The sequence below is a fragment of the Malus domestica genome, chromosome 04, assembly GCF_042453785.1.
Source record: "Malus domestica chromosome 04, GDT2T_hap1".
NCBI lineage: Eukaryota > Viridiplantae > Streptophyta > Magnoliopsida > Rosales > Rosaceae > Malus > Malus domestica.
In genome coordinates, this window is record NC_091664.1 from 8,318,898 (window position 1) to 8,337,085 (window position 18,188).

The 18,188-nt window shown below is 37.6% G+C and overlaps 1 protein-coding gene and 1 pseudogene across 1 annotated transcript; one reads left to right on the top strand and one right to left on the bottom strand.

Moving 5' to 3' along the window:
* Positions 1 to 305: 305 nt before the first annotated feature.
* LOC139195256 (uncharacterized) lies at positions 306 to 7,283 on the top strand. The gene is made up of 2 exons (XM_070820468.1): positions 306 to 2,165; positions 5,238 to 7,283. Exons 1-2 carry the CDS (start codon positions 1,802 to 1,804, stop codon positions 5,246 to 5,248), a joined length of 375 nt encoding a protein of 124 aa, XP_070676569.1. The 5' UTR covers positions 306 to 1,801; the 3' UTR covers positions 5,249 to 7,283.
* A 4,533-nt stretch (positions 7,284 to 11,816) lies between these two features.
* LOC114824481 (protein P21-like) overlaps positions 11,817 to 18,188 on the bottom strand; it is a 53,053-nt pseudogene continuing 46,681 nt past the window's right edge.

Genomic DNA, 18,188 nt, shown 5'->3' on the forward strand with positions numbered 1-18,188 from the left:
ATATAATACAACTCTTAATTTTGGCCACTGATTCTCTTTTAATTTATTAATTTAATGTTTGAAACAAAAGAGTGCGAGTAGTGAAAAGTGAGTGTAAAAATTATTTTCCATATAAAAATGTAGGACAACAACATTTACAAGAGACAATTTCCCAATGCTAGTTTAGTCCAAGCAATATTCTAAAGGAAAAAGAGGGTTGAACTAAACGCAGTAAATTGGAGATATTCTAAACACAATGACAATCCACCAAGAATAAAAAATATAAAAATACAAGTTAATTAAACTCTTATCTTTTGTTCTGTTACCATCATCCATGATAGAGTCGTTGCGCAAACATGGTGCCCAGAGAAAAGACACATCGTGCTTAGGAATTTGACACATATGCTGATAAAGACACCACCCTTTCCTCATATCCTTCTAGCTGCTGACAACAAAAACCAAAACCTAATTTTCCATATAATCCCAAACCTTTTAATATTTTTCAAGCTCATCACTCTGATTCAACTTAGCTTGCTCATTAAGAGTCTCTCTCTCTCTCTCTCTCTCTCTCTACATATATAGATGGGTTTTCACATGGCAGCTGTAGCACTCATCAAACTCAAAGTCGTCACCATTTCCGCCTCTCACGGCAACGCTGTGCTGACTGGGTTGATCTGGCCGTTTGTTCTCAAACTCTCTTTCAGCTTCAGACTTCTTTATCAAACCTACTCCGAATTCAGCCATGCATCGAGGCTCTTCTTTTTCCAGCTCAATCAGATTGCAGTTGCTGGTTTGGATGACGATGCAAATCGTCGTCATCGGCAGCCAGTTACTAGGTTGCAACGAGCTCTGAGGCTGCTGAGACACACTGTGACTCAAGAAAGACAGTTACAGGCCTTGGAGTTGGATGAGCAGAGCATGCATGCCCTCGCCATGGTTGCACTTTGAGCTTCATGTGGGTGAGAATCTATGAATTACTATGTGACTGCGTTTTGTTTTCCTTTTCTTTTCTTTTTACTGGGATTCGGTGAATGGATTTTACTTATATTTTAACTTTTGGTTCGCTACCAAGTTTAATATATGGAAATGTCGATCTAAACTGTTAATTATGATTAAGATGCTTTAAACTGGCTGGTTGAATTTTACTCTCCGGCTCGTGTGACAAGAGTTTCCATTGTATAATTGTGAAAGAGAAATAATTTTTGCACACCTTTTTCTCTTGCAAAACATGTTTAAAGTTGTTCCTTGATTTTTTTACTCGATCAATATATTAAAAATAAAAAAGGGTTGTTCCCGTTTAATGGCATGTTTACTAATTTAGTGCAGATGAATTGAATTGAGGCAAATGACACACACTTTTTCAAGCCTCTCACGTGTTTAATTTTGTATGTTCTTTTGGTTTCACTTATTCAATATGATTTTCAGATATAAAGAGGAGTGTGAGAAACTAAAAATAGTGTGAAGAGTCGTGTTTATAAAAATTGGTTGGAGATGCGCCATTTGTTGAAATAATTAATATAAGAAACCTAATGGAAGTCGGTGAAGCCCTGTATCAAGGGATGTCATGTAGTCCCCCTAAATTAAGGGATCTTGTATAGCCTTTCAAAAGCTTAAATTAAGGAGTTGCACGTGCTGTGCTTTAACTCCTTCCCCCTTTTATATTTACTTGAAACTTGTGTAGATTCTTTCAGTTAATACAGAAAAATCCTTTTTGCCATTTTTAATATGGTATCACAGAGCTAAGGAAATCCAAGTAGACCCTAGTTTCTTCTCGTTGCATTTTTTTCTTTTGCTTTTTTTTCTTCTGCGTCGTTGTTCTTTCATGGCTGACGAACAGAGTTCGGATGGAAATAAGTTAGACATTTCCAGTCCTTTTTTCATTCACCATTTTGACCATCCGGCGATGGTTCTCATCTCCAAGCTTCTCAACGGAGACAACTACTCCACTTGGTGTCGTTCTGTGAAGCTTTCTCTGAGTGCTAAGAACAAGCTGGGTTTTGTGAATGGCACACTGAAGGCTCCTGATGAAAGCAAGAAACCAGATGATTTTGCTTTCTGGAAACGATGCAACGACATGATTGTTTCTTGGATCTTGAATTCAGTTGACCAGACTATCCATGATAGCATTGTCTACTACACCACACCCCAAGCAAATTGGCAGGATCTTGAAGATCGTTTCAGCCAAGGTAATGCACCTAGAATGTATCAAATTCAACGAGATATAACTTCTATTTCTAGTAATTAATATAAGAAACCTAATGGAAGTCGGTGAAGCCCTGTATCAAAGGATGTCATGTAGTCCTCCTAAATCAAGGGATCTTGTATAGCCTTTCAAAAGCTTAAATTAAGGAGTTGCACGTGCTGTTCTTTAACTCCTTCCCCCTTTTATATTTACTTGTAACTTGTGTAGATTCTTTCAATCAATACAGAAAAATCCTTTTTGCCATTCTTAATATGGTATCACAGAGCTAAGGAAATCCAAGCAGACCCTAGTTTTTTCTCGCTGCATTTTTTTCTTCTGCTTTTTTTTCTTCTGTGTCATTGTTCTTTCATGGCTGACGAACAAAGTTCAAATGGAAATAAGTCAGACATTTCCAGTCCTTTTTTCATTCATCATTTCGACCATCCGGCTATGGTTCTTGTCTCCAAGCTTCTCAACGGAGACAACTACTCCACTTGGTGTCGTTCTGTGAAGCTTTCTTTGAATGCTAAGAACAAGCTGGGTTTTGTGGATGGCACATTGAAGGCTCCTGATGAAAGCAAGAAACCAAATGACTTTGCTTCCTGGAAACGGTGCAACGACATGATTGTTTCTTGGATCTTGAATTCAGTTGACCAAACTATCCATGATAGCATTATCTACTACACCACACCCCAAGCAATTTGGCAGGATCTTGAAGATCATTTTAGCCAAGGTAATGCACCTAGAATGTATCAAATTCAACGAGATATAGCTTCTATTTCTCAGGACCAATTATCTGTTGTTGGTAATTATACAAAACTGAAGAGTTTGTGGGATGAACTTGCATCCTACAATGATCAAGAGTCTTGCACCTGTGGTACATTAAAGAAGTAAGGTGATCAAATTGAGAGAACCAGATTAATGTCATTCCTCATGGGTCTCAAAGAGTCTTATGGTGCTGCTCGTGGCAACATCCTGATGATGAGTCCATTGCCCTCTGTGCATTTATGGCGCGTTTACTAATCCGTAATCAAATTGGGAGGAATTGAATTGAGGAGGAAATGAAATGAGGCGGAATCAGAATCGGATTCCTGTTGAAGTTGTTTACTAAAACTGTCTGGAATCGGAATAGAATTCCATAAAACTGTTTACTAATTCAACAGAATCGGAATATAAACCAATATGATTACTAAAATGCCCTTGTTCCAAGTAATGTAATTACTAAATTGTCCTTGTTGAAAATAAATGATTTTTATGCTATAATTATTGAAAATTAAGTTTATTTATATAAAATTAAATTTATCTTTACAAACTTGATCTTTTCTTTCTCCCATCCTCTTATCCCCATCTTTCCTTCACCTTCTTCCAGAGCACCCCCGGTCGATCTCTCATGCCACTCCGTTTCCTTTCATCCCCATCTTTTCTTCACCTTCTTCCAGAGCACCCCCAGTCAATCTCCCATGCCTCTCCGTTTCCTCTCATGATCCTCTGCTTCAAAACCCCTATTTTCTCCCTTGTTTTCTTCAACTCCCTCTTCGTTTCCGATCTCGAAATTTGATCCGCTTCGATTCGAATGATCACCTTTTTTCGTATGATGATCATCCCCTATTTCCAAACTCAAATTCTGTTTCTGGGCATAATCCAAAACCTCCCAAGAGGGTTTAATCACAATACAAGAAGGGTAAAACTTGTTCATGCTCAATCCGCAGCAAGAACAGTTCAACCTCTCTTCTCCATTTTCAGTGACTTTCTCGTTGCCGTCTCGAATCATCCTAATTTGCTTCATCCATGGAAAAAAAAAAGCAAACTTCTTTGACCACCAGAGCACCCTCAGTCTCCCACGCCTCTTCGTTTCATCCTTGCTGCCTTCTTCTTTCCCAGCCCGCACAGCCCTTCCCACCACCCATCATACTCACAGGTCCTCCACGCTCCTCAATCCTCCATATCCTCTTCTTCCCCAGCCCCCACAACCTCCCATATTCACAGATCCTCCCATTGCTCCCATATTCACATGTCCTCCCACCACCCCTGCCACCTCCCAATTTAGGTGGATTTGCAGAAGACGAATTGAGAGGGTAATTTAGGAACAAAAGTCTGATTCCTGGAAGACAACAATACAAGGAATTCAATTACCACCTGTTGCTAGAGAATCCGACTCCGGGAAATTCCGGAGTGTGATTCCGGAATTCAATTGGGTCCCACATAATTTTTGATTCCTCTCGCGTTAGTAAACACCGGTGTAATCCGTAATCAGAATTCAATTCCGTTTCTTGATTCCCATTACCCTTACGTAAACGCGCCCTTAGTGTATTCCATGATTGTCTAGCAAGAAAAACAACGCGATGTGAGAGATTCACGTGAAGCTGCAGAGGTATCAGTAATGGCTGTTCGTCAATGGCACAAGTCGCAAACTGGCAGCCAAACTAGCAGCAGCTCATCTTCCCGTAAACAACTCCACTGCACTTATTGTGACACCACCAACCATACCATTAACACATGCTACAAACTGCATGGATATCCTCTCGAACATCGTCTTCATTGTAGCAACAAAGGTGGTGGGTGTGGGAACAATGGTGGTGGATGCAATAAACGCCATGGAAGTTCTGCCAACAATACCACCAATGGGGTTTCTCTACAAGAACTGCATTCCGTTGTGCCTGGTCTCTTTAACGTTCAATTCCAGCAGATATTATCCATTATGAACAACAATGAGATAACATAGAATGCTCCCAAAGCCAATGTCGCCGCCAATGCCACAGAAAACTCATTAGGTTTGTTAAAACCTCTGAAGTGCCTTCGTTGATGGATAATCGACAGTGGTGCGACAGACCATATTACATCTTTACCAAATTCACTCACTCATTGTACCAAGAATGTCACCTTACCACTTGTTCAAATGCCTAGTGGACATGAGGCTCCTATCACACCCATTGTGAATTTATCTTTAAATTCTTCAATTCATTTGCAAGATGTATTATGTGTGCCAACTTTCAAAGTTGACTTAATGTTTGTAAGCAAGGTCACTAGCGCCATGGCTTGTTCAGTAACATTTTTCCCCTACTGGTGCATTTTGCAGGATTTGGCTAAGAAGAAAATGATTCGTTTGGGTAAACAGCGTGGAGGACTATATTACTTGGTGACGCTAGTTTCAGAAAGGCCAACATCTTTTGTCAAACCTTCATGCAACCTTGTCACCTCCTTCACTGAATTATGGCATCGACGTTTGGGTCACATATCGCCATCTCGATTAGAGTTTATGGCAAAAAATATGTTGCATATCCCTTTTAAGTTGAATGATGCTTGCGACATATGTCCATTGGCCAAGCAACATCGTCTTCCTTTTGACATTAGTTCAATTACTACTAAGAAACCTTTTGATCTCATCCATTGTGACATTTGGGGTCCTTATAAGATAAGTTCTCTTTCTGGAGCCAATTGTTTTTCAACAGTGGTAGATGATTATTCTAGGTTTACATGGGTCTTCCTCATGCATCATAAAAGTGAAACACAAAGCCTACTCAAAAAGTTTTTTTCCTTTGTGCAAACACAATTCCAAACACAAGTCCGAACAATTTGAACCGTTAATGGTGGGGAGTTCCTTTCTTTACGTCATTTTTTTAGGGATATTGGGGTTGTTTTTCAACATTCATGCATCTATACGCCTCAACAAAATAGGGTTGTAGAACGCAAACACCGTCACATTCTTGAAATGGCACGTGCTTTGCGTTTTCAAGCTCATATTCCATTACGTTTTTGGGGGGGATTGTGTGTTAACCGCTGTACACCTTATAAACATATTCCCAACCCCTATTCTCCATTACAAAACACCTTATGAACTACTTCATGCTAAACCTCCCACTTTTTCTCATATACATGTGTTTGGATGTCTTACCTATGCCACCAATGTACATGTTTCTCATAAGTTTGATGCACGAGCTAGACGTTGTGTATTTCTTGGTTATCCTTTCAGGCAAAAGGCATACAAACTTTATGATTTAACAAAAAAACAAATTTTTACGAACCGGGACGTCATTTTCCATGAAAATACCTACCCCTTTCAAACTTTGCCATCTTTTCCCACGGTAGAACCTCCAACAAACCTGCATCCTTACCCTATTGTCAACCCCATTCTTTCTACATCCATCCTTTCTCCATCCACTCTAGAAACGTCTAGTCCACCATGTCTCCATGCAAACACCTCTGACACATCTAGTCCTACCCTTTCAGACACTTATTCACCCAATTCACCCAATACAAACACCTCTGACACTTCTCCACCCAATCCCATAAATCCTCCTCTTTCCACTGATGACAATATAGCTCCACCAGACTCTACTGGGCGACCCCAACGCCATCGCACTACCCCTGCTTACCTCGGTGATTATGTATGCTCACAAGTGACACTGCCCACACCCAAACCATCGTCGTTTTCGTCGTCAAGTCTTTGTAAAGGTATACGATATCCATTGAGTAATTTCTTATCTTATCACCATTACTTACCCAATCATTTTTCTTACATTGCTCATGTTACTCATGATGAGGAGCCTAGCACATATACAAAGGCCGCTTCTAGCCCTCATTGGCAGGCCGCCATGCATTCTGAATTACAGGCGTTGGCAGAGAATCACACTTAGACTCTTACTTCTCTTCCTCCAGGAAAATCTCCTATTGGTTGCAGATGGGTTTATAAGATCAAATGGCGTTCTGATGGAACCATTAAGCATTACAAAGCGTGTTTGGTAGCCAAGGGCTACACTCAGATGGAAGGCATTGACTACCATGATACTTTTTCACCTACAGCTAAAATGACTACTGTTCGATGTTTATTAGCTCTTGCTTTTACTCAAAATTGGTCCCTTCACCAACTGGACGTTAATAATGCATTCCTGCATGGCGATCTTCATGAGGAAATCTATATGTCACCCCCTCCTGATCTTCTGCAATAGGGGGAGAGTTTAGTGTGTCGCCTCAACAAGTCGTTGTATGGTTTAAAGCAAGCTTCTTGTCAATGGTTTGTTAAGTTCTCCACTGCTATTCAAACTGCACGTTTTGTACAATTTAAAGCTGATTACTCTCTTTTTACTCATTGAAAAGGAAAGTCATTCACGGCCCTTTTGATTAATGCAGACGACATCGTCATTACTAGAAATAATATGGCTGCCATATCCTCTCTTAAAAGGCTTCTACACAGTCGCTTTCAAATCAAAGATCTCGGAAACTTGAAATATTTTTTGGGGACTGAAGTGTCACGTTCACACAAAGGTATTTCTCTCTCACAACGGAAATACGCTTTGGAGATTTTGAAAGACGTTGGCCTTTTGGGAGCATGGCCAGTGAACTTCCCAATGGAACAAAATTTGAAGCTTTCAGACAAAGGGGAACTACTTAAAGATCTGTCTCAGTATAGAAGAATTGTTGGGCGTTTGATCTATTTGACTATCACCCGTCCTGACATTACTTATTATGTGCATGTGTTGAGTCGTTTTATGCATGAACCACGTAAGCCACATATGGAGGCAGCACTTCGTGTTCTAAGGTATATCAAATGCACACCGGTTAGGGCCTTTTCTTTTCCTCACATCACAATCTAGCTTTGACAGCTTATAATGACTTGGACTGGGCAGGTTGCCTAATCACCCCGAAGGTCTACCATAGGTTATTGCATATTCTTGGGATCTTCTTTGATTTCTTAGAGATCAAAAAGACAAAAGACGGTTTCCCTATCTTTAGCCGAAGCTGAATACAGAGCTACGACGGGTGCTTGTTATGAATTGTCTTGGCTTCAACATCTTCTCAAAGACCTGAGCTTGTCACATCTAGGGGCCGCAACACTGCATTGTGATAACCAAGAAGCTTTACACATAGCTGCTAACCCCGTCTTCCATGAGAGGACTAGACATATAGAGATTGATTATCACTTCATCAGAGACAAAGTGCAAGATGGTTCCGTTGTTACAAAATAAGTCTCTTCCTCACACCAACTAACCGATATGTTCACAAAGGCGTTGGGAAAGGATGCATTCTCAACCATGTTACGCAAGTTAGGAGTTCTTGACATACACCCTCCAACTTGAGGGGGAGTGTTGAAATTATTAATATAAGAAACCTAATGGAAGTCGGTGAAGCCTTGTATCAAGGGATGTCATGTAGTCCCTCTAAATCAAGGGATCTTGTATAGCCTTTCGAAAGCTTAAATTAAGGAGTTGCACGCGCTGTGCTTTAACTCCTTCCCCTTTTTATATTTACTTGTAACTTGTGTAGATTCTTTCAATCAATACAAAAAAATCCTTTTTGCCATTCTTAATACCCTTCATGTGAGATATAATGTGGTGAGGTCAAATACGGTTACGAGAGTTCTCTGTTGTGAGTGCCTTTCTCTCCGTTGTGAAAGAATCTAGTCGTCATATGTTTACATGTGTTATCAATGGGCTGGAAGTAATGAGAGAGATCGATGCTAGTGTTTAGGAAAGCCAGCAATGTTATGAATTGAGATTAGCATAATCGCAGTAGGAGTTTATTACTTAGTTAAATAATGAGTTTGTTGCTGGTGTTTAGGAAAGTTGTGTAATTGCCAGCTTATAGATTGTTTGGAGTTGTTATATTATTTGGCCAATAGGGCTGGGTTCGGTTCAAAACGGTTCGATTTTTTGCCAAAACTGAAACCGAACCGAAATTTTAGCTCGGTTCAAATTTTTTTCGGTTCGGCTTTTTTCGGTTAGTTTTTTTTTTTTTTCATAGATTTTGTTTTTCTTCAATAGCAAAAAAAATTCTTAAGAAAGCAAAGCTTGTAGTCATTTTGTAATACATGTTCCAGTGGAGTACAAATAAATTCCAAAGGATTAAATTAAGATCTTAAGGCCCTTTCCCACAACAGTTTTTTCCCTCAGATTCATTGCCTTTGCTTCAATAGCTCCGAACATAACAAGCTAACAATCAGCCCCAAAGCTCGCAATCACTAAAGTATTATCAATATTTTTGAAAGCCTCTGCAAGCACATTCAATGTCTTTAGGAAACGGAAAAAATGTTTATTAGGAATCCAAATAGCATTACTCATTTGTTATTCAAAATGTTAGTTCTATGACCATATAAAACTTCATTCTACTAGAATAAAGTATGATTCAATAAAAGAAAATAAATATCATAACCCAGATTTTAGAGACAACTACCTAACAATTCAAAGAAGAATGTCTTACTGACAAAGACTAAGAAATCGATGTGCCTGACAAAGACTAGGAATTCATTTGTAAAAACATATCAATTCAAATGTGTCTGAGAAATCATACCTCTTCTTTATTTCCCCAGCTATCATAAGTAACGAAGTACCCATCCACTGGTAAGCCTCGAGCCTCCTCTCCGGGTGCCGATCCACTGGCAAGCCTCGAGCTCCTTCTCCTCCAGCTCCACCAATGAGATTAAAGACGAAATTAATTGATGCCTCATAGTCTCAACAAAGTTATTGTAATCTAACGGAGTAGTAGGAGCTTCAAATCTTACAAAACAAGGGAAAAGAATAAGGATGGAAGGAGAAAAGATGAAAACTAAGGAAGCTGAGAGGAAGAAAGCATCGGAAGGGGGGAGAGAGAGAGTGTTTGAGAAGAGATGAAAACTGAAATAGGGGTGACGGCTAGGGTTTGTAAACTTTAGGGGGTGTAGTCAACTTAGGATTTGAAAGGATTTTAATAGATTTTGTTAAGTGACGAATTTCATAGGATTATGAAACTTCTACAAAATCCATATGGATTTTGGAAGATTTGAGAAGATTCATATAACAGATTTATGTGGATTTTGATAGATTTTACAATGTTGAATCTTGATCGTCAAATAAATCAAATGGTGATAAATATATTTAGGTCATAAATCCAGTAAATGAAGCTGAAATAAATGTTTTCCACGACTCCCTCTTACTCCTCTTCCTTAACAACCCAATTCCAATTCCCCTTCTCTGCCATGAAGAAAAAATTGCATGAAGGGTCTCTGAAAAATAGCATGAAGGGTCTCTAAAGGCTATCTTACAACTAAACGTCTACAGAAAATCAACGAGATTCGCATCCCGCCACCTAGTTGCCGCACGAAATAGTATCCACCTCACAAAAGACAATTTTTGATAATTTGATTCTCTACTCTACATAAATCATTCTACCACCACCAACTTAATTAAAATTACGTTTTAGAGAAAAAGAGTTAGAAAAACTAAGAAAATGCGAATAAAATTCCATGAAAACAATAATTCGTGGTCGAAACGCTTGAGATATGATCAAGCAATTAAGCCAAAAACAGTTTCAACCAACAAAAATCATGCAAAATAGAATCAAACCTGACAACAAAATCCAAAATTCAATCTCTGACAAATAAATGTGACAAATGTTTTCTGCGACTCTCTCTTACTCCTCTTCCTTCACAACCCAATTCCAATTCCCCTTCTCTGCCATGAAGAAAAAATTGCACAAAATTGCAAAAAGAATTGTAGAAAAATTGCATAGGTGAAATAGAAAAATTGCAAAGATAAAGAAAAAATTGTAGAGATGAAGGAAGAAGATAAAGTGTGAGAGGAAGAGGGAGAGGTTCTTGGATTTGAAATCCTAGGTGTGAGGTAGGATTCTAGTTGTTCTTGGTTATATATATTTCTTATTCTCAAATCTCACAAAATCCACAACTTAATGAAATCCTACAAAATCTTTAATTTTTCAATACACCTAGATTTGGATGAACTATAAAAATGACTATTAAAATCTTGATTGACTACACCCAGATTTGCATTGATTCTAAAAATTCTTTGGTTGACTGCAGTAGGATTTTAAAGTCTTTTAAAATCCTTCCAAATCTGAGTTTGACTACACCCTTAGAAATTTTATAAAGAATTAAAGATTAGAATGCGTATAAATATTTTATTGGTACAAATATATCAACACAAAGCCGACAATCAAGTTGGCTTGAAGCGAGTATCCCCAACTTGGAAGGAAGGGGTTCTCGAACCCTTAAGCCACCAGGTTTTAAGCATTTATATATGATTTTCATATTTCGGTTTGGTTTCCGAACCTCAAAAACCGAAACTGAACCAACTAGATTCGGTTTGACAGCTTCGGTTTGGTTTTCGGGCTGGCATTTTTTCGATTTCCGGTTTTTTGTTTTTCCAATCCACCCCTATTGGCCAACTATCATTTTATTAAGGGTTATGTTAGGAAGATCGAAATTTTAAACTAAATTTGTAAAAAAAAAAAAAAAGGAAGACATGTCACCAATAAGAAAAAACACGTTAATCGACACTTAGTTAATAATTTAATAATTTACAACCACATCATTTGATTTAAAAAATTTAATCTCCCTAGCATTAGCCTTTTTATTAAAGAATACTTCTTCTCCTTCCCCAAACTTCCACCTCCGTTGCTATCTGTGCTACAGGTTAAGGTCGAAGTGGGTCCTATCAGCTTTCAATTCTGGGAAGGTTTTTGGTTTGAGAGGAGTGCTGGCTCGATATGCTATAAGCTAATCTAGCTAAAAGCCAATTAAGCAAGTAATTAAGAAAACGATTACAACTTTGCGAAGCCATAGTTGCTTGGATGACATTACGTAGTTGCTTGGATAACATTACAAGTACTTTGTTGTGTTACATATATAATGCAAATTACGTGTGCTGGGAAAACCCTCAATCTAATTTTATTTCATCACAAGCTTATTGTTCAGACCATACCATAAAGTAGCAGATATATATGGTTCAATCAAGGCAGAAGCAGCCCTATAGTTAGTCCCGCCAGGGCATGTAAATGTGCTGCTTGGGTCATCCTTAGGGTAGCTATAAGCATCCCCACTCCGTCTCTTAAAAAACCTAGACATGTCTGCAGGGCCGCAGCTCCTAGAATTGCAACAATGTTGATTGTGGAGCCTAAAATAATATCAAAAATTCTAGGGGACATGTGGATTTTTTTTCCCAAGAAAGACAAGATTGCTCTCAATAAATAGGCATGCTCCTCAGATACTCCTACAAGCAGTTCACACCTCTGAAGGTCGTATCATCTAAATACGACTACCAACCGCTCACCTACCATTGGCAAGGAAAAGTCAAAGCATTAAAGATAAAGATTAATTACCCAAATTTTATCTTTAATACATTCCCAATTGAAGATTGACTCCATTCAATTAATCCCAATTTAAATCAATTAGGGATAATTACTCCATTATCTCAAGATATTATTTTTTATTTAATATCTTGAGAATATTTCTTCATAAACCTTGGCCAATAGAATGTCGCCATGTGTAGAGTAAAACCTTAATGATGGAAATTGTTTATTAACAGGATCGGAAACGGATGTCGTTGGACTATCGATCACAATATGGTGTGAAGGATATGAACAGAGTGAATATAGAATTGAATGTTCTTTCTGACAGAAAGAGATTTACAAATATATAGATATGCAAGTAACCTTTCTGGAGAAGTTATGTTCTTCAGGAGAAGTTATAACTTCTCAGGTTAGAATATAACTGTTCATATCCTTTAATTAATTATATTATATTATTTTCTTTATTAATTAATTAACTTATTTCACTACAATCATATGTATATTAGTACACCAATGTTATGGTATACCTTCACATATGATTACACATATTGTGAAAACCATGTTATCATAATCATATTCCAACATCTCCCACTTGATTATGATGACATAAATGGTTTCCTATTCTGATTTGTTTCTCTAGAGTATGACCATATAACGATGCCCGCCGCACGTCTCACACTACAACACATCTACATGTTTTGCAAACCCATTGTAGTCGCATGCTCTCTGAATTTTTCCAGAGACAATCCCTTGGTTATCGGATCGGCCACCATCTCTTCGGAGGGTATGTAGTCGACCTCTACCTCTCATTTCTCCACTATATCTTGTACATAGTGATATTTAACATCAATGTGTTTTCCTTTGGAACTCTTTGCTCCACTCTTTATCAGAAAAATGGTGGACTTGTTATCACAAAACACATTGACGTGCTCCTTAGGTATACCTATATTTAAATTATTGATAAATCGTTTAGCCCATACTGCAGTACTAACCGCTGTGCTACAAGATATATATTCTACTTCCATGGTGGACTTTGCAACACAGCCTTGTTTCTTACTTAACCAAGAAACAGTCGTTCCACCAAACAAGACAATGTTACCACTTGTTGACTTTCTATCATCCAAGTCGCTTGTGAAATCTAAATCGCAATAACAAACTAAATACAGATCATTTAATCCGAAACAAAGTTTCATACCTTGGGTGCCCTTTAGATATTTAATAATTCTCTTTACTGCCATCTAATGTTGCTTTCCAGGGTTGGATTGATATCTACTTACCAATCCAACTGCATGACATATGTCAGGTCTTGTGTTGGTCATAGCATACATCAAACAGGTGTACTCACTGGCTTGCAATCTTGCATATTAAATCTTTTAAATATTTTATCCAGATAATTTTGTTGATCCAAATAGAGTGTTTTGGCATCTCTATCCCTAGTAATTTTAATTCCTAGAACATAAGATGCTTCTCCCATATCTTTCATTTCAAATTTGGATCCCAGATATGACTTAGTCTTTTCAATCATATCTATAGAGTTACTTGCAAGTAAGATGTCATCTACATATAGTGACAACATACAAAAATTATCTTGGCACTTCCAAGAGTAAACACAATGATCCAATGGATTTATTTTGTAACCCATTTCCATAATGGCTTGGTGGAACTTTAAATACCATTGTCTTGATGATTGTTTAAGGCCGTACAATGACTTTCTTAATTTATAGACTTTGTTTTCATGTCCTTTGACATGATATCCTTCAGGTTGAATCATATAGATGTCTTCCTTTAAATCTCCATTCAAGAATGCTGTTCTGACATCTAACTGATGAAGTTCTAAATCCATTCTAGCAACAATTGCCATAAGAATACGAATGGATGTAAACTTCGCAACTGGAGAGTAAGTATCCACAAAATCTATACTGGGTTTCTGAGTATAACCCTTAGCTACAAGTCGAGCCTTAAACTTATCCAAGGTACCATCTGATTTGTACTTCTTACGAAGTACCCACTTACAACCGATGGGCTTTCTTTCATTAGGTAGATCAACCAATTCCCAAACTTGATTTTTCTTTATGGAATCTAATTCTTCATTCATTGCTTGTTGCCATTGTTCAGACTCAAAACTATCCATTGCTTCTTTATAATTCTGTGGGTCTGGATCTCCCATTGAATGATCTACCTCCTCAAGATTGAAAACAAAGTGATCTTTCAATCTTCTAGATGGTTCCCTTTTTCTTTTACTCCCACTGATTTGATCATTTCTCCCACTATTTATATCTTCCATGATAATATCATGATCATTATCCATGTGTATGTCATGATCGACATTGATATGATCACCCATGTTAACGTCTCCCACTTGATCATTGTCAATGTCAGCATCATGAGACAAGTCTAAATCAAGATGGAAATCTTGATCATCCTTAGGAGAATTTTCTTCTTCCAAAGATTCCAATTCGTGTATTGGTTTAAACAAATCAATAGTTTCAATAAAAGTAGCATCTCTACTTTCGATCAATCCTTTCTTAGGATGATAAAACCTATATCCGATACTATTATCAGGATATCCTATGAATTTACATTCCAAAGTCTTTGCTTGTAATTTATTTCTTAATGGCTTTGGAATGAGGACATGCGCTTTACAACCCCAAACTCTTAAGTTTGATAAATCGGGTTTTCGCCCATGCCATAATTCATATGGAGTTAGTGGCTTTGCCTTTGTATGAACTTTATTCAATATATATGCTGCAGTAGCCAAAGCTTCACCCAAAAAATGTAGAGGTAAGTCAGCATAAGACATCATAGATCGCATCATATCCATTAGAGTTTGATTTCTTCTTTCTGCGATACCATTTTGTTGCGGTGTATAAGGCATAGTATAATTATGCCTTATACCATTCTCTTTGCAGAAATCATCAAAGGCTTCAAATTCTCCACCTCTATCACTATTAAGGGTCTTTATGGATCTTCCCAATTGGTTCTCTACTTCGGCCTTAAACTCTTTAAATTTTTCTAAGGCTTCATTTTTATGCTGCAAGAAGTAGACATATCCATAACAGGAATAATCATCGATGAAAGTCACAAAATATTTCATTCCTCTATGGGTTTTTGTTCTCATAGGTCCACATAAATCTATATGCACTATCTCAAGTAAATTTGTAGAAATCCAATGCTAAGAAAATGATTGTCTAGTCATTTTTCCTTTAATACATGATTCGCATGTATCAAAATCATGTGCATTTATTGGAGGCAACATTCCATTTTTACTCATGCGTATTATTTTATTTTTATTTATGTGACCACCACTACAATATATGCTATCACCGTCGGAGCAAAAACCGACGAGAAATCCGATTTCTGTCGCAATTTTGGCAAAAATGCGACATAAAACAATGTAATGTCGCATTTTCAAAGCGACACTATTGCTAGCGTCACGAAAGGGCTTTAGCGTCGGTTTCGTGGCTTAAACCGACACTAAGCAGCGTCGCTCTAAAGCGACACTACAATTAACGTCGGTTTCAAGCGACGCATACTTACACGTTACGTCGCTTTAAGGCGACGTTCAAAAGCAATTTATTGTAAAATATAAATCCTACTGTCGCTTTTAAACGACACTGAAATAATATTAAATCAATTTAATATCCCATAAACCGACGTCAAATAACAATTAAATAAATAAAATATGCAAACGAATAACGGTCTTAACCGACACCATCTTTGTTAATAATAATAAAAAAACCAGACAAACCGCATTCTTCTTCAATTCATTGTAACAGAAAAAAAATTATATAATTATATTAATAAATTTGAAGGCCAAAATAAACATTAATGAAAATAATTAAAAAAAAATAGTGCCAAAATACACAAATATTGTACATACATTAATGAAAATAATTAACAATAAAAATAGTGCCAAAATACACAAATATTGTACATCTAACATTCGACTTATTATATAAAAACCCATCCGTCATAACAACTACTAAATCCGACATTACAAACATAACATAAAAACACAAAAAAGATAGAACGATTAAAGTGTCATATTTATCCAACAAGAAAGCGAACCAAATAAACTACGGTACCGAATCTGCGCCTGAACGTGGCACAGATCCTTCTCGTCCTTGAGGTCCTATATTTGATGCCAACATCCTCGACAAGTCCACATCAGATCCAACACCCGCAAGCATTTCAGCAAACCCCCCAGCTGGAAATTCAGGACAAGGAGCAGCCATCTCGGGTCGATATACTGGCACTTGATAAGACGGCTCCTGCATGTAAGGCATGGGAGGCTGTTGCATGTATGGCATAGGCGGATGCTGCATGTATGGCGTGGGCTGCATAGGCATCGGATACATAGGATACGGAGGTTGCTGATTATAGCCAGCATACGGAAATGCAGGGGGCGGCTGACTTTGACCCGACTGTTGAAGAGGAGGAGGCTGACTCTGGCCTGACTGTTGGGTTCCCGGGCTAAACGGTGGTTGTGGTTGTGGTTGTGGCTGAAATCTTTGGAAAAGCCACGCAAACATCTGACTTTGCTTGTTCTCTAGGTCCGAAATCCGTTTATTGTTATTTTCGTCCCTCAATTTCAACTCATTATTTTGAGTCATCAGCAATGCCATTGCACTGTTAGATGACCTCTTGGAGGAAATTGATGTAGAAGACGAAGAAGATGCATAGGACACCATATCAGGAGTCACCCCATGCCCGTATCCTCTGACTCTATTATACCTCTCAGGACCCATTGTATCAACATACACTTGGGTCCTAAGATCTTCATTATCCTCTTGCCCCGACTGAATCAAAGTTTGCAGACTGCTCTCCATTGTTGCCTAGCATTACAATTTTTAAAAATAAAAATTCAATCGTAAAACAGAAAAATAAGCTATAGATAATAAAAATGAATAACAATGACATTCACGAAAAAAGGTTACACAGTAAAATAAATTACCCCTGTACGCTCCGATTCTTCATCAATCCAAGTTTCATTTTTTCGTGTATGACATTCACGAAAAAAGGTTACAGGATCGGCTTCTTTCCCATGCTTCTTCCGCTTTACCAAAAATAAAATTTCACACAAACAATTTTAGGCAAACCTCGTTAAAATTAAAATTTATAACTATAGAATATTTAAAATAACATTTCTTCAAATTGTACAATCCATACATATTCTTGCCGCTTTCTTGCAAAAGATTTTGTACCAGTAGTATGGTTCATTGTTTTCTTTTGCCGATTAATTTTGTTTTTTTCAGCAACCTCCTGAAAATAAAAATAAAAAAATTATTACACAAATTTATAGTTATAACGAAATAAACTACATCGTTTACCTTTGTTTTATCTCCACTCCAGTATGCCAACAAATTACCCCACTGGGTAGGATTCACATCAGGAGGAGGCTGGCGACGCTCCTCTGCAGCTCTGTTCGTATAATACTTCTTTTTTAACTTATTTCTAAACTCCTTATGTGCGTGCTCAGCAACCTTAAGCGTCATAAAGCGGATCAAAGGCAATCTTGGTATATCAGCATCTTCAAAAACAATATTTCCCTACATCCATAAAAAAAAAAAAAAAAAAAAAAAACAACCAAGTCAAATATTATAACAATGCTTAATCTTACGCCAAGTCAAATATTATAACAATGCTTAAAAAAATCAACCAAGTCAAATATTATAACAATGCCTAAAAAAAAAAAAATACCTATACCTTAATTCTATTCCAGAAAGCTTCCTTATCTACATCCTTAATCTTACGCCAATGCTTCGCCAATGGGAGAATTCTGTGGTCTCTAACCTCTGATGCCACATATTTGGAAAATGCACTAGAGTTATCACTAACGCATTTTCCGGACATATCAAAAGAACAAAGCTGTTTCGTCCATTTGGGAACTGAGGGTCCTCGCCTCCGTTGAGATGTTCCTTGTTCATACAAAAACCATGATTAAAACACACCAAAAAAGTTGGAAACAGAT